This window comes from Jatropha curcas, chromosome 4 (genome assembly GCF_041381405.1).
Source record: "Jatropha curcas cultivar XTBG-Jc1 chromosome 4, XTBG_Jcur_1.0, whole genome shotgun sequence".
In the NCBI taxonomy this organism is placed as follows: Eukaryota; Viridiplantae; Streptophyta; class Magnoliopsida; order Malpighiales; family Euphorbiaceae; genus Jatropha; species Jatropha curcas.
The window spans coordinates 30,875,546-30,888,393 of NC_143154.1; the positions used below are offsets into that span (position 1 = coordinate 30,875,546).

The window sequence follows — 12,848 nt, forward strand, 5'->3', positions numbered from 1 at the left end:
TTACAGATGTTTTTTTTTTCCAATGTCTTGAAATTTTATTTAAAATATAAAAAAAATTTGCTCATAGACAGGTAAAGTGCTTCCCATCCTTGTAGTCTCACTTAATTTCAAGAATTTCGAGTGCACCACTAAAAAATAAAAACCAACACATATATAAACCTTTTAATAGATGTTTATCTATAATGCAAATAAAAAAAATTACAGCAAAATTTTGAGCAGTAAGAAAATTACTATTATCATTTGTGTAAAATCAAAATCCTATAAATCTTGAAAAATTCTCCAGACAAATCAGTACAGCAGATGCTTACAATAGAAAGCAGCAAAGTCCCCTCAAAATAGCATTTACTATATGCAAAATAGCAGAAAATGCTTCTGCTTGGTTAGTCAATTGCAAAATCTATTATCAATTCTTCCATTAGACTATCTACCATCTCACCAACAGCTTCTTCAGCATCAATTGGATTATTCATCCATGTTCTTGATTTCATCAAGTCCTTCTCAGTAATTTGCTCTAATGTTTTTAAAGGTGCTGCCAAGAGAAGGTTCCAATCAAAATATGCCATCACTTCATTCACTATATTTCCTGTCATTGTAGCTGATAGAATTCTTGGTTTCAAGAATGGCAACCAAGGGGAGCATTTTGAGTAGCACATGCATGCGTCTAGGAGGACTTCATTAACATAATCGAAGAGGAGTTTATTGTTGTCACAGGATTCATTTGATCTCACATTTATTTCACTGAATAATGATTGGTCAAGGAGTTGGTCTGAGAAATGGCATTTATTTGTGAGTTCATCCCAACTGAGGCGAGAAGTTTGCAACAATGTGCTTGCATACTCCAACATGGATTTGTACTCTTCTGTTGAAATGTTTGAATTCAGACTCAAAGGGGATTTTTGAGCAGTAGCTAAATAGCCTTCTTCACTACCAATTTGTAGAAGTGGTACTAATGGTAGAGCTGCATGATTTTAGTTGTGTAAGCACATTGGTGAAGTTAAAAGAATAACAGTAAGTGAAGCTTAATTTCCAAACAGAAGAGCTTACCGGGATGAGATTTAGTGTTTGAAGGGCTGTTGACATCTTCTGCAAAAAGCTTATCAAGCACTGACACTGGACTTGTTTGTTCTGTGTTTTGTTTGATCATATCAAATGCTCCAAATCTTTGATTGTTTAGAGGGCTAGATGAATAATCATCTATTGAAGATGTTGATGTCTGATTCTTCACAGGTGAATCCTGAGATGGAAAAGTTGGTGTTAGGATACAATCTGAAAGGATACATCAAAGAACTAACGGTTAAAAAAACTTGAGGAATTATGAAATTTACCTCTCTTGAAAAATTCAAAGATCCATTTTCCTCACAACCATCCACTGTCTTGATGCTCTGATTGACACAATTATTAAGTGAACTGTCTGGATCGGAAGGCAGTTCAGAAGGAGCAATTTCTTCTGATTTTTCACCACACGTTTTTTCTACAATATTCAATAGAGCTTATATAAGAATTATGAACTGCTTTTACAGAACAGAATACAAGCACCATCAAGATTATATAAATAACAAAAGTTTACCTATATGGCTCATATCATTATTAAGAGAAGAAATGCTTTGCTGCTCTTTGTCATCAGGAAAAGGGTTGCTTGAGATTTTTCGCCTCATTTCATGCTTTTGCATCTGTGTCCCGCAAACAGCCTCTACATTCTGCCTCACTGGACTTGAGCAACTATTTTCCTTTTCTTCCTGACTCCTCCAATTGTCCTCATTCACTGTATGGCGACTGTAATAGGAAGAAAATCTCATCTGTTGGGAAACAACTTCGGGCTTCCTTGTCCTTCTGGAAACCTCAGGAAAGAGGTCATATTCAAGAAGAGAGCTTATCACATCATAGGATTTTACTTTCTGCTTTTTGGGTAAATTCGCATTTTCATTTTTGAATTCTGTCTCAATATTTACAAAATGTTCATTTCTCTTGGGATGCCTGATGGTTGACAAATGTGAATTTTCATGACTACTTTCACTGGCTGAAGCAACTTCATCTCTAACAACCGAATCAAACTGGCCCAACTTGTCCCTCTGGTCTTTTCTATTGACATCCATGGAAGATTTGGTCATTCTTTCAAAATCTGAAGAGGCTTCATTGGGCGAGAGTCCTTTAATACTGCCCGCGACTGCTTCTTTGCTACATTGTCCACCCTCGAAGCCATGGACAGACTTGTCATGCAGTAGATTATCAGTCAACAACTGCTGCTCTTTTCTGCTTACACCTATAGCATGCATCAACGTTCTTTTCATTTGTTTGAAGGGAAAACGGATAGGCTTTACACTTTGATGTACACTCCTTAAGCTATAATGAATTTGTGGAGAGTCATTACTGGTTCTATCTGCATGGTTTTGCAAGCTTTTCGAACTAGGCCTAAAAACTACTATTTTCTCCAAGGGCTGAAAATCACCTGTCTCCATCAACAGGTTACATTTTCTTGTATTCCTTGTCTGACATTCTGATAATCCGCCTCTGGCAAAGGATTTATTCTGGAGCTTTTTTGTCTGAGAATCTCTCAAGTCTTCAATGTGTTTCACCAACAGAGAATTGGGGTCTTGTAGGAGTTTTATGAATAAATCCTTGTTGGAATTCAATATCTTCAATGCGTCCAAGAAGTTCTTAGACTGATGACTTGCCCCATCAGCAATAAGATGTTTTCCATCAATCAACTTCTGGTTTATAAATGCTTCAGTTGCCTCGTTCATGTTAACTTGAAGATTGATCTCATTAGGCCGTTCATGATGCATACAATTTTCATTAGTATGCACTTGCACCTCTGCAGACACAACAGAGTCTATTGACTTTGAAGATCTGTCGCTGCCAGCCAAATTTTGATGAGGAATTTCCCCATGATCCACAGTTGATACATCATAACATCCATAAATAGGTAAACGGCGAGATCTCTGGGACTTAGGTGCTTTTCTATGGTTCCTTGATCGGTCATCAACAAGTTCAGAATCAGATTGTACATTTTCCACTTTAGCAGTTGTAATCTTCTTCTTGATCTCCTGCTCAATGGACACATCTTCTCCTGTGATTTTCTTTACTCTTCCATAACCAGAATCCACCATTGCAGACTTCTTGTTTGCTCCATCCTGGAACTATTTTTATTATCAGCAAATTGATACTAACGAAAAAATTATGTATATCGCATGAAAAGAAATGGACTAGCTAGCAGGCATCCTTCCATTGATTACCAGCACTAAAAAGAATAATAAACTAAATTTAATGATAATGTTGGGTTATCTATACTTACATTATTGCGATAATCAAGCTTATTCTTAATGTATTCATCACCTGTTCATGAGAAACGAAAAGCACATTCAGATTTGTTTTGAGATTATAGCTGTAGGGCCAAAAATAGATAGATGTCTACCTTTGGCTCATGTCTATCTTAGAAGACCCAAAAACAATGAATAAAAGAAGATCACCTTAATTGGGTAACAATAATGTTATCAAGGTGGTGTGGAAACCAAATATCTACTTTAAAAATCAAAACAACCTACTAATCCATTATTCTAATAATTGCAAAACTTAATTTCAGTGGTTGTGCCATCAGAAAAATGATTATATTGCTAATTTTCTTGACGTTCATGGATTCTTATCTAAACAAAATAAAAAAAAGGAAAAAGAAACAGCTAACTAGAATCAGCACAACAGATTCTTGCATGATAATATTATTCATCCTAAAACAACAAAAAAATCAAATAATCCTTACCAAGAGCATGTCTCTTTAAGCATCTCTTATCAGTATCAGAAATAAGCTTCTTTGAACGACGTTGCCGAAAATGAAAGAAACTCATTAAACTATAAGCGCATCTTGACTTGTATTTCTCATAGAACTCAGGACTCTTGGGAACAGGACTCCTAGGCAAAGGGCTTTTTGGCATAGGACTCCTTGGCACAGAGTTCTTAGACAAAGAGGTCTTCAACATATTGCTATTTGGTGATCTCCTATCCATGGCATATCAGTAACTGATTTACACACCCCAAAATGTGCATCACTTTAAATCTCAGCAAAGGAGCAGCATCTTCCCTGAGAGTGATTGCAAATACATTTGTAAGATACAGAAACCAAAAATTAAACAGCTCCCCCTTCAAAAACAACAATATTTTGAAAAAATTTCTCTTAGGACTATCCTCAAATGCATATTCTTACCCAGTTGGATAATTCTGTTTAAACTCATGTTTGAAGCTTCTACACAATATTTTCGCGCAAATTCAATAAAGAATGAGAGGGAATTCAAGAAAGAAGCCTTCTCTTTTTGGCCTTCAAGGAAATAACCTTTCTCTTTTTGGGAAAGCACTGCACATTAAACTAGAAAATAAATCCAAAGCAAGAACGAACTTTATAAAAGCTACGCTTGACCACTTCTTTAATGTCTTCTTTAACTAGTATCACAACCAATAATTTAAACAAAAATAATCACAACCATTTCTTGATTTTCAGTAGATTTAAAAACAGAAAGAAACAAAGAAAGAAAAACAGACAAACAAACAAATAGACAATCCTTATGATGAACAGAAACAAGAAGAAAGAAAGAGATAATTAAGTACCTGAACCAAGACTGAAACTTTTGTTAAATGGAAGACCTTAAATGGCCAATGAGAATAGTAACCAATGTCCCTTCATCTACTAAAAAGAAAACAATACTATATTATTTCATTTCTGGTTTTCTTTTGATAAATTAAGTTAACACTTTCTCTGCTTTAAATTCTTGCCATTAAACACCAATAAAGATTGGAGAAAGACCTGAAAGTGAGAGAAAGAAACTGGAAAGCCAAGAAAAGGAAAATAGAGGTATTAATGATATATTGACTGGAAAATAGCAGATACGTGACAACAAGGGAAATCTTTCAAATGAAGCAAAAAATTTGTCTTTGCTTTCCCATTTCCCTCCTCCTTTCTCTGCCATTGATTTTAACAGACTCTGCATATGTTAGTGAGTTTTTAAAAAGGGTAAAATGGGTGTCGTTTTATGCATGAGTTAGAAGCGTTTTTGTGTATTACTGTTTTCATAGGAAAGGGCGTTTGTTGGGATTTCTGTAGAGACGTTGTTGTCTTGCTGGTTGCTAACTTGTCAGTCTTATGTCAGGGATTAAAACCCGCAGCTATGTCGTTTTGTTTTTGAAAATTTTTTTTTTTTAATTTTTTGAAATATGGATTAGATTTATTCTCCACCTTTCAATCTTTTGATTTTTGAATTTTTTACTGTGATTGCGATTGTTATACCTAAATTCAGTCACCTACAGTAAACCTTGAAATTGGATATATATATATATATATATATATATATTAAAACATTTTGTAGGTATTGATACACTTATTACAACATTATAATTGTTCTTTCTTTATTATCATTATTAATTACTTACTAATTACGATTGGTCACCAACTATTATCACCACGACGTACAACTATCACGATTTATTATTTTTATATATTGTTTTATACTTAAAATAATTTTATAAAATAATTGATTTCTATAGTTATAGAAATTGTAAATCCCACTGTTTTTTAACTAATTTAATAAATTAAAAAATAAAATAAGTTAGTTGAAAAACATTTAAAAAATACTTAAAAAAATATTTTTCTTATAAAATATTTGTTAAAGAAAAATTATTTTCTAAAAAAGAATTAACATAACTTTCACATTTCATAATTCTTGAAATCAACATTAAATCATTTTGTTTCCTATTTTGTTGAGGAATGAGGATTTAATATTTTTAATTAATTTATTAATTAATTGATATTGAAGCCCATACCATAAATTATTGCAAGTGGTAGATGTAGGCATTGTACAAATCATCAATCTTGGTCAATTTCTATGACCCACAGCTCTCAGTTCTCCCTCCTCAAATTGCACATGCTCAAAAAATGTTACATGATATATTAATTATATGATTATATCATATTTTAATTATATAATATTATTAAACTTATCATTTATGTACCAATTTGAAAGAAATAATTTTTCATCCCTAATGAAAAATAATTTATAATTTATTTTCAAACACCACCTTTGATAATTTAATTTAGTTGAAATAAAATAAATCACAGATACGGATAAAAAAATTAAAGATTTTTCCTTTAAAATTATTTTATTAATGTATATAATATAAAAATCAAAATTATATATTGTGTAAAATCCAAGTAACTTTTTTTTTTTTTTGACAAATAAATTATATAAATTAATGGTATTTTATAGTTTAATATCAATGATATTTATAATATATACTTGTCTAGTTGTCTTGTACAACAATGCACAACTACATTTCACTGCAAATAATAAAATATTAATGGATATTTCAGAGACAAATGTATTTAATATACAATATAATAATTATTTTTCAATTCAAACACTAATTCAGAAAATTATGAATATAAAATCATTATAATTAGGATTATTTATTGAAATCAACATGTATCAATAAAATATGAGTTCACATCAATATTTTTTTTTTTTAAAGAAAAGAGAGAAAATAGAAAATAAAATAAAATAAAATAATGGTCTACTCCAGAGGCATTTTCCCGTTGTACGCACCAAATTCTTGACAATTTAGGTGAGGCTTGGCGGTCCGTATCGTGATGGAACGGTTGGACTTATAATATTCCGTTGGATTAGGCCTAACAACAAGGACCACATGCCCTAACCACTTTTTCCTATAAAATCTATGAGTTTGTTATTAGTATTATATTTACTCGATTGTTATATACTCAAGATGTACAAGTCAATATCCGTTTAACGGTCCATAAAAAAAAAAAAACTAATTGAACTGATAAAAGTATAATTTAGTTGATCTCTATAAAATTGCTGAAAAAAATCATTTATGAAAGAATAAAATTTCGATAAAAAATTATATTTAATTTTTTTTTTCGAGCTAATTTTATATTTATTTATACAAAAAGCAATGTTAAAATTTCTATAAATTGACCAATCAATGTCATTCTCAAACTCATCCTAAAATCATTATAATAAAGAGTTGATATTCTAACCGCGATGGTAATGATTGTGATAACGAACAAATTCGTCGGTCCAAATATTCATTAATTTGATTTTGAATCTAATATATTCAACACTTCATTTCTTTGTTTGTGGTATATGCCATAAGCTTGATTGTGATGATAATTTATACACGTGGAACTTATCAAAATGGTAATAAAATGAGTCAAGATGGGTTATATTAATTTAACCTTTTTTTTTTTTTTCATTCATAAATTTATTTTGATTTTGTTCTGTTAAGAAATTAAAATTTACAATTTTATACTTTTTCACTATATGAAAAATTTATGAAATTTATAAAATATATTACTATATTATTATATAATTTTTTCGGGCATGCCCCTAAATACCAAATCTGCCACATCTTATTAATATAATTATTACGTTACCCAAAAAAAAAAAAAAATGTAATAAACAATTTGGGCTTAATGGTCCATCTTTTACAATCAGTTTTACTACTTTTCGAGTGTCTATGAATGGGCCTCAAATTTACTTCCCAGACGCCTTCATCCTATATATCCTTAGTTTAGACGACCTGTCGTACAAGGTCTTTTCTAAAAGATAGAGGGTGCCTCAAACTTTAAACGCACTGTTTCACCTTGAACTACAAAAACCCCTTGGCCTTATCTCCTTTCTTTTAAAAATAATGCTAAAACCCTCATTTCCAGTTTCTGCAATTCTTTCCATCAATCCATCTCATCAATGGCTTTCACTTTCACTTCACAATTACATTCTCTCTCTTCGAACCCTAACTTTCTTTCTCCAAAAATCTTCACTCTAAAACCCATCCCTTCTTTCCTAAAGCTCCAATTTAGCTCACTCCGTTACTTACACCCGCCACTCGCCATCGGTCGGGACGGCAAATTTTATCCGAACCCAGCCGATAACGACCCGCCCGAGGCCCCGGAAGATTCTTCTCATGGAGTATCAAAGTTTGAACAAATCAAAATCCAAGCTTCCCGTGCAAGGAAAATCCAAGAAGAGGACTTTAAAAAAAATCAGTCAACTTTTCTCAACGCCATTACTGAAACTGAGGACCCATCTGTAAGTTCTAATTTAGCAAGTCAGGATGATTTGTTTGGTGAGATTGATAAGGCAATTGCATTGAAAAGAGATGAGTTTATTAAGCAAGGACTTATAAAATCAACAACAAATAAAGCTGATGGAAATGTTCTTGAGGGAATTGAGGAGTTAGAGCCTGAAGAAGTAGTTGATTTAGATGAGATTAATGAGTTGCAAGGGCTTAGGGTTGTGGATGCTGAGCCTGATGAGGATGATGATATTAGTAGATTTGATGCGGGTATTGGTCCAAAGGGCAAAAAAGTTGACAATGGGTTATCTTTGGATCCTTCTTTTGATTTGGATTTTGATAGTTATGGGAAAGGGAAGGCCAACATTGTTGAACCAAAGTTTAAAATGAGTTTGGCTGAGCTTTTAGATGAGAGTAAAGTGGTGCCTGTTTCAGTTGCTGGGGACTTGGAGGTGGAGATTACTGGGATTCAACACGATTCCAGAATGGTAAATGCTGGTGATTTGTTTGTGTGTTGTGTCGGGAGGAAAACAGATGGACATTTGTATTTGAGTGAGGCAGACAAGAGAGGAGCGGTTGCTGTTGTGGCCAGTAAAGAGATTGATATAGAGGAGACTTTGGGGTGTAAAGGTTTGGTAATTGTGGAGGATACTAATGCTGTTTTGCCTGCGTTGGCTGCAGCGTTTTATAAGTACCCGTCAAAAAACATGGCTGTGATTGGGATAACTGGAACAGATGGCAAAACTACTGCAGCATATTTGATTAAAGGGATGTATGAGGCAATGGGGTTGAGGACTGGGATGTTAAGTACAGTTGCGTATTATATACATGGCGATAATAAGTTGGAATCACCTAATACTGCGCCGGATGCGGTTTTAGTTCAGAATTTGATGGCTAAGATGGTACATAATGGGACTGAAGCTGTTGTTATGGAGGTGTCTTCCCAAGGACCAGCTTCTGGGAGTTGCAATGAGGTTGATTTTGATATTTCAGTTTTTACCAATTTAAGAGTGGATCACCTGGATTTTCAAGGGACTGAGGAGGAATATAGGGATGCCAAAGCTGAGTTGTTTGCTAGGATGGTTGATCCAGAAAGGCACAGGAAAATTGTTAACATTGAGGACCCCAATGCTTCTTTTTTTATTGCACAGGGGAATCCAGATGTGCCTGTTGTGACCTTTGCTATGGACAATAAAAGTGCAGATGTTCATCCCTTGAAGTTTGAACTGTCCCTTTTTGAGACACAGGTTTTGGTTAATACACCCCATGGTATATTAGAGATTTCATCTGGATTGCTTGGGAGGCATAATATCTATAATATTCTAGCTGCTGTTGCTGTTGGGATTGCAGTTGGGGCACCATTGGAGGACATAGTCAGAGGGATTGAAGAGATTGATGCAGTTCCTGGTAGGTGTGAGTTAATAGATGAGGAGCAGGCATTTGGTGTGATAGTGGACTCTGCTCATACTCCTGAAGCCCTATCTAGGCTGCTTGATTCTGTAAGAGAGCTCAGGCCTAGGAGGATTATAACCGGTATACTTCTAAGCCTTGCCACTAGCTTTAACAATTTTTTCTTTGGGCAATTTGTTACACTCCCACTAAGTCCAACATAAATGCAGTTTTGCTTTTCTGTTTAAACAGGCCAAATTAGTTTTTGCCCCCTTGCAGAATCTTGGATCGTTGCTGAAAGAAAGCAATGATCACTTGGTTGAATGTCATATATGGTCACAAATTTAATTAGTTAGAAAGATGGTTCCTTTTGTTGAAACAGTGGTATTGGCATTTGCAGTCCTGTCATGATAATATCTTGAGATAAGTTTTTGCCTATCATCGTTATTGCTCTTTGTTAGAAGTTACTGAATTTTGAAAATTCCTCCCGAGGAATTCTATTTTAAGTAAATCATTTATTAGTTGAACTATTGAGTTAATCTATCTCAAAAAATCAAAATGTTATTGACATTCAAAAAGGTTTGGACATGTGTATCTGTCTATTTATTGAATTCATCCTTGATTTTAGTTTTACTACATTGTTAATTCTATGATCGATTTAGAAAAGATGGGAGTTGTTCCTAGAGAAAATTGCCATTTGTTTTAACAAGTTTATCGGTGTGAATTTATGGGGGATAGATAAAATTCTTAACAAAATCCAATCACTTCTAACCAACTTCATGCTTTCTATGAAGTTATTGGATGTGTGGGTGAGGGCGAAAGAGGCAAGAGACCAATGATGACAAAAATTGCAACAGAAAAAAGTGAGGTGACAATTCTGACGTCTGACAATCCAAAAACTGAAGATCCATGTAGGTGTTTTAGACCATATTGCATAACTAAAATGTCATTGTTGCAAAGCATATTACTAATTCTTTTATCTTTTTATCTTTGATCAGTGGACATCTTGGATGACATGTTGGCTGGTGTGGGATGGACAATGCAGGATTATTTGAAATATGGGGAGAATGATTACTATCCACCTCTTCCTAATGGTCATCGTCTTTTTCTACATGATATTAGACGAGTGGCTGTACGTTGTGCTGTTGCCATGGGGGAAGAAGGTGATATGGTTGTAAGTATTTAAACCCATGTTTCTACTCTTTGTTAGGAGCACAATAGTGTTCGAAGATTGCTCAGAAAACTCAATTTACTATATTCCAGTGTTGTTTTACAACAACCATCTCTCATTGGCTCTCTACCTGAAACAGACAAGCTGAAAAAATGTGATGTAATGAATAAAATTATAAGTATTTTCCTCCTTGCCTTTTAGATCATAAAAGAAACCATAAATTCTTAAAGCAAATTGTTCTGAAAAGTTAAGTTAATTTGATTCAATATAAGATGCGATGAGTAGTTGAACAGTAATTTGGAAATAGCTGTCAAAATGACATGTTTTTTTTATGTCTTCTATTACCTCATTGTTAATCTAAGTCCTGCATAATTTTCCTATTATATCTTGGTGCTGTAACTTAAGTTCTTTCTGAAACTTTTTTTTTATTTTCTCTTTTACGGGGATGGGTGGACTTTGAAAGGGTAATGTTTTCACCAGGCTTGCTTATTCTCACATTTCTTTCAAGGAGTTTTTGTCTTTCTGAAATTATTCTTGTATTGCAGGTGGTTGCTGGTAAAGGCCATGAGACATATCAAATTGAAGGTGACAAAAGAGAGTTCTTCGATGATCGTGAGGAGTGCAGGGAAGCTTTGCAGTATGTTGATGAGCTTCATCAAGCTGGGATAGACACAAGTGAATTTCCATGGCGGTAAGTTAATTCGCTGTTCTTTGAATTGCATAACGAACTGCATCATGGTCTTCTTTTTTTTATTTTTTATTTTTTGACAATGAAGGATCTGTTCTTCATTCTATTAATAATGAAGGGTTTAATGTCTTAGAACTTTTAGTTTATGCTAAGCTAGCATTGACATGTCCAACCTTGATTGACACGACATCATTAATACTTCCTTCTTTTGCAACTGTTGTTGCAGGTTACCAGAAAGCCATTGATTTTCAGTTACAAGTTAGTAATCTAAGATGTTGAGTGGTAATCCAATGACACTGAAAGGTTATGAATTCTACTTCGAACATAAAAGCAGAATGTTTAGTTCACGTCAAAGAAGAGTCTTGAGGACCTCGTGGCTCTGATGAAGGCACTATTATACATATACTTCAAGGCAATTGATGGAGATTTTTTTTTTTTTTTTTTTTTTTTAAAATTGGTTGAAGTTAAGACCTCCACAATCGTTTAAATGCATTAAAAATTTCTGAAAGATGACCTTTTTCTTTAATCATTTCTCCCTGCAGGTTTCTGGAAGTTTATGCGATGTAAAATTGTGGTGGTGTTAGCAAAAGGAATGTGAAAATATGATCCTCTGAAGGAATCAACCCTCCAATTTTGTACTTCTGTATCGACATGCATAGCGGATTGTAACTCCGCTGATGTAGAACCTGCTCTATTCTGTTCCTGTTAGGCAAATCAGGTTGTATATAGTATTTAGTGAATTTCTAGGCATCAATATGGTGCAGTGCATGACTATTACCTTATTGTATTTGACAGAGCAATCCAAAAACAGGGTTCTATTAAAGTTCAATCCCAAAATCATTGGAGTTGGCTTTTTAAGTCATGTTCTTTCTAAACTATTACATGTACGAAGAACCTTTTTTTTTTCTTTAAACGAAAGTTCATATTTTTATTTTTCGGGTCACGCGTATTAAAAATAAAATTTCTACTATAATTAGGAGATTAAGTGTCAGAATATCCATAATTCTTAGGTTTAATAACCTTCTTTATCTATTAAAGAATGATTCCAAGTTAACTGAAAAGTTCTTAGAAGAGGAAGATTTTTGTTTTGCAATGCAAGAAATTTGTCGTTTTTGTTCTGCCGTGAAAAGAATATGCTTTCATTTCTCACAGCTTATATTCTAAAGTTAATACTGTAAATGCATTTAGTGATTCTCTATTCTTAGTTGGGTTTCCAAACCAGGTGCCTTATAAAGAGAAACAAAATTATAGGTTTTGAATTTGATGATAGCAATTTGCCATTTCTGATTTAACATGCCATCCATAGAAACATATCTGACTGAACATTTCTTAAGCTGGTCTATACCATATGGCTATTTCATAATCTCATCCCAGCATGGAACTATATCTGGAGCCATTTATAAACAATCAATAATTTAACAAAAATATGTGAGAATATTCTAAGTATAGATTAATTTATATGCAACCCATTAATCATTACAGCTGTTACTTGTGATAAGCACAATTGGGTTTGCCAAATTAAGAGATTGA

At 33.5% G+C, this 12,848-nt stretch overlaps 2 protein-coding genes across 6 annotated transcripts; one reads left to right on the plus strand and one right to left on the minus strand.

Moving 5' to 3' along the window:
- Window positions 1-133: 133 nt before the first annotated feature.
- LOC105645799 (uncharacterized) lies at window positions 134-5,039 on the minus strand. 4 transcript variants are annotated; one of them, XM_020684046.3, is made up of 9 exons: window positions 4,790-5,037; window positions 4,594-4,669; window positions 4,196-4,342; window positions 3,755-4,072; window positions 3,293-3,333; window positions 1,568-3,137; window positions 1,326-1,471; window positions 1,045-1,234; window positions 134-958 (listed from the first exon to the last, which is right to left on the minus strand). In XM_020684046.3, exons 4-9 carry the CDS (start codon window positions 3,996-3,998, stop codon window positions 381-383), a joined length of 2,769 nt encoding a protein of 922 aa, XP_020539705.1. In that variant the 5' UTR covers window positions 3,999-4,072; window positions 4,196-4,342; window positions 4,594-4,669; window positions 4,790-5,037; the 3' UTR covers window positions 134-380. The 4 variants fall into 4 exon arrangements, with proteins under 4 accessions (XP_020539705.1, XP_012086890.1, XP_012086887.1 ...); XM_012231500.4 differs by having other exon boundaries at window positions 1,568-3,131; window positions 4,594-5,039; XM_012231497.4 differs by having other exon boundaries at window positions 4,594-5,037.
- A 2,587-nt stretch (window positions 5,040-7,626) lies between these two features.
- Window positions 7,627-12,180, plus strand: MURE (ALBINO OR PALE-GREEN 13). Of its 2 annotated transcripts, XM_020683963.3 has the most exons (6): window positions 7,630-9,603; window positions 10,254-10,370; window positions 10,458-10,633; window positions 11,176-11,321; window positions 11,545-11,730; window positions 11,861-12,180. In XM_020683963.3, the coding sequence occupies exons 1-5, from the start codon at window positions 7,743-7,745 to the stop codon at window positions 11,561-11,563; spliced, it is 2,319 nt and encodes a 772-aa protein (XP_020539622.1). In that variant the 5' UTR covers window positions 7,630-7,742; the 3' UTR covers window positions 11,564-11,730; window positions 11,861-12,180. The 2 variants fall into 2 exon arrangements, with proteins under 2 accessions (XP_089576759.1, XP_020539622.1); XM_089720633.1 differs by lacking the exon at window positions 10,254-10,370 and having other exon boundaries at window positions 7,627-9,603.
- The last annotated feature ends 668 nt before the right edge of the window (window positions 12,181-12,848 follow it).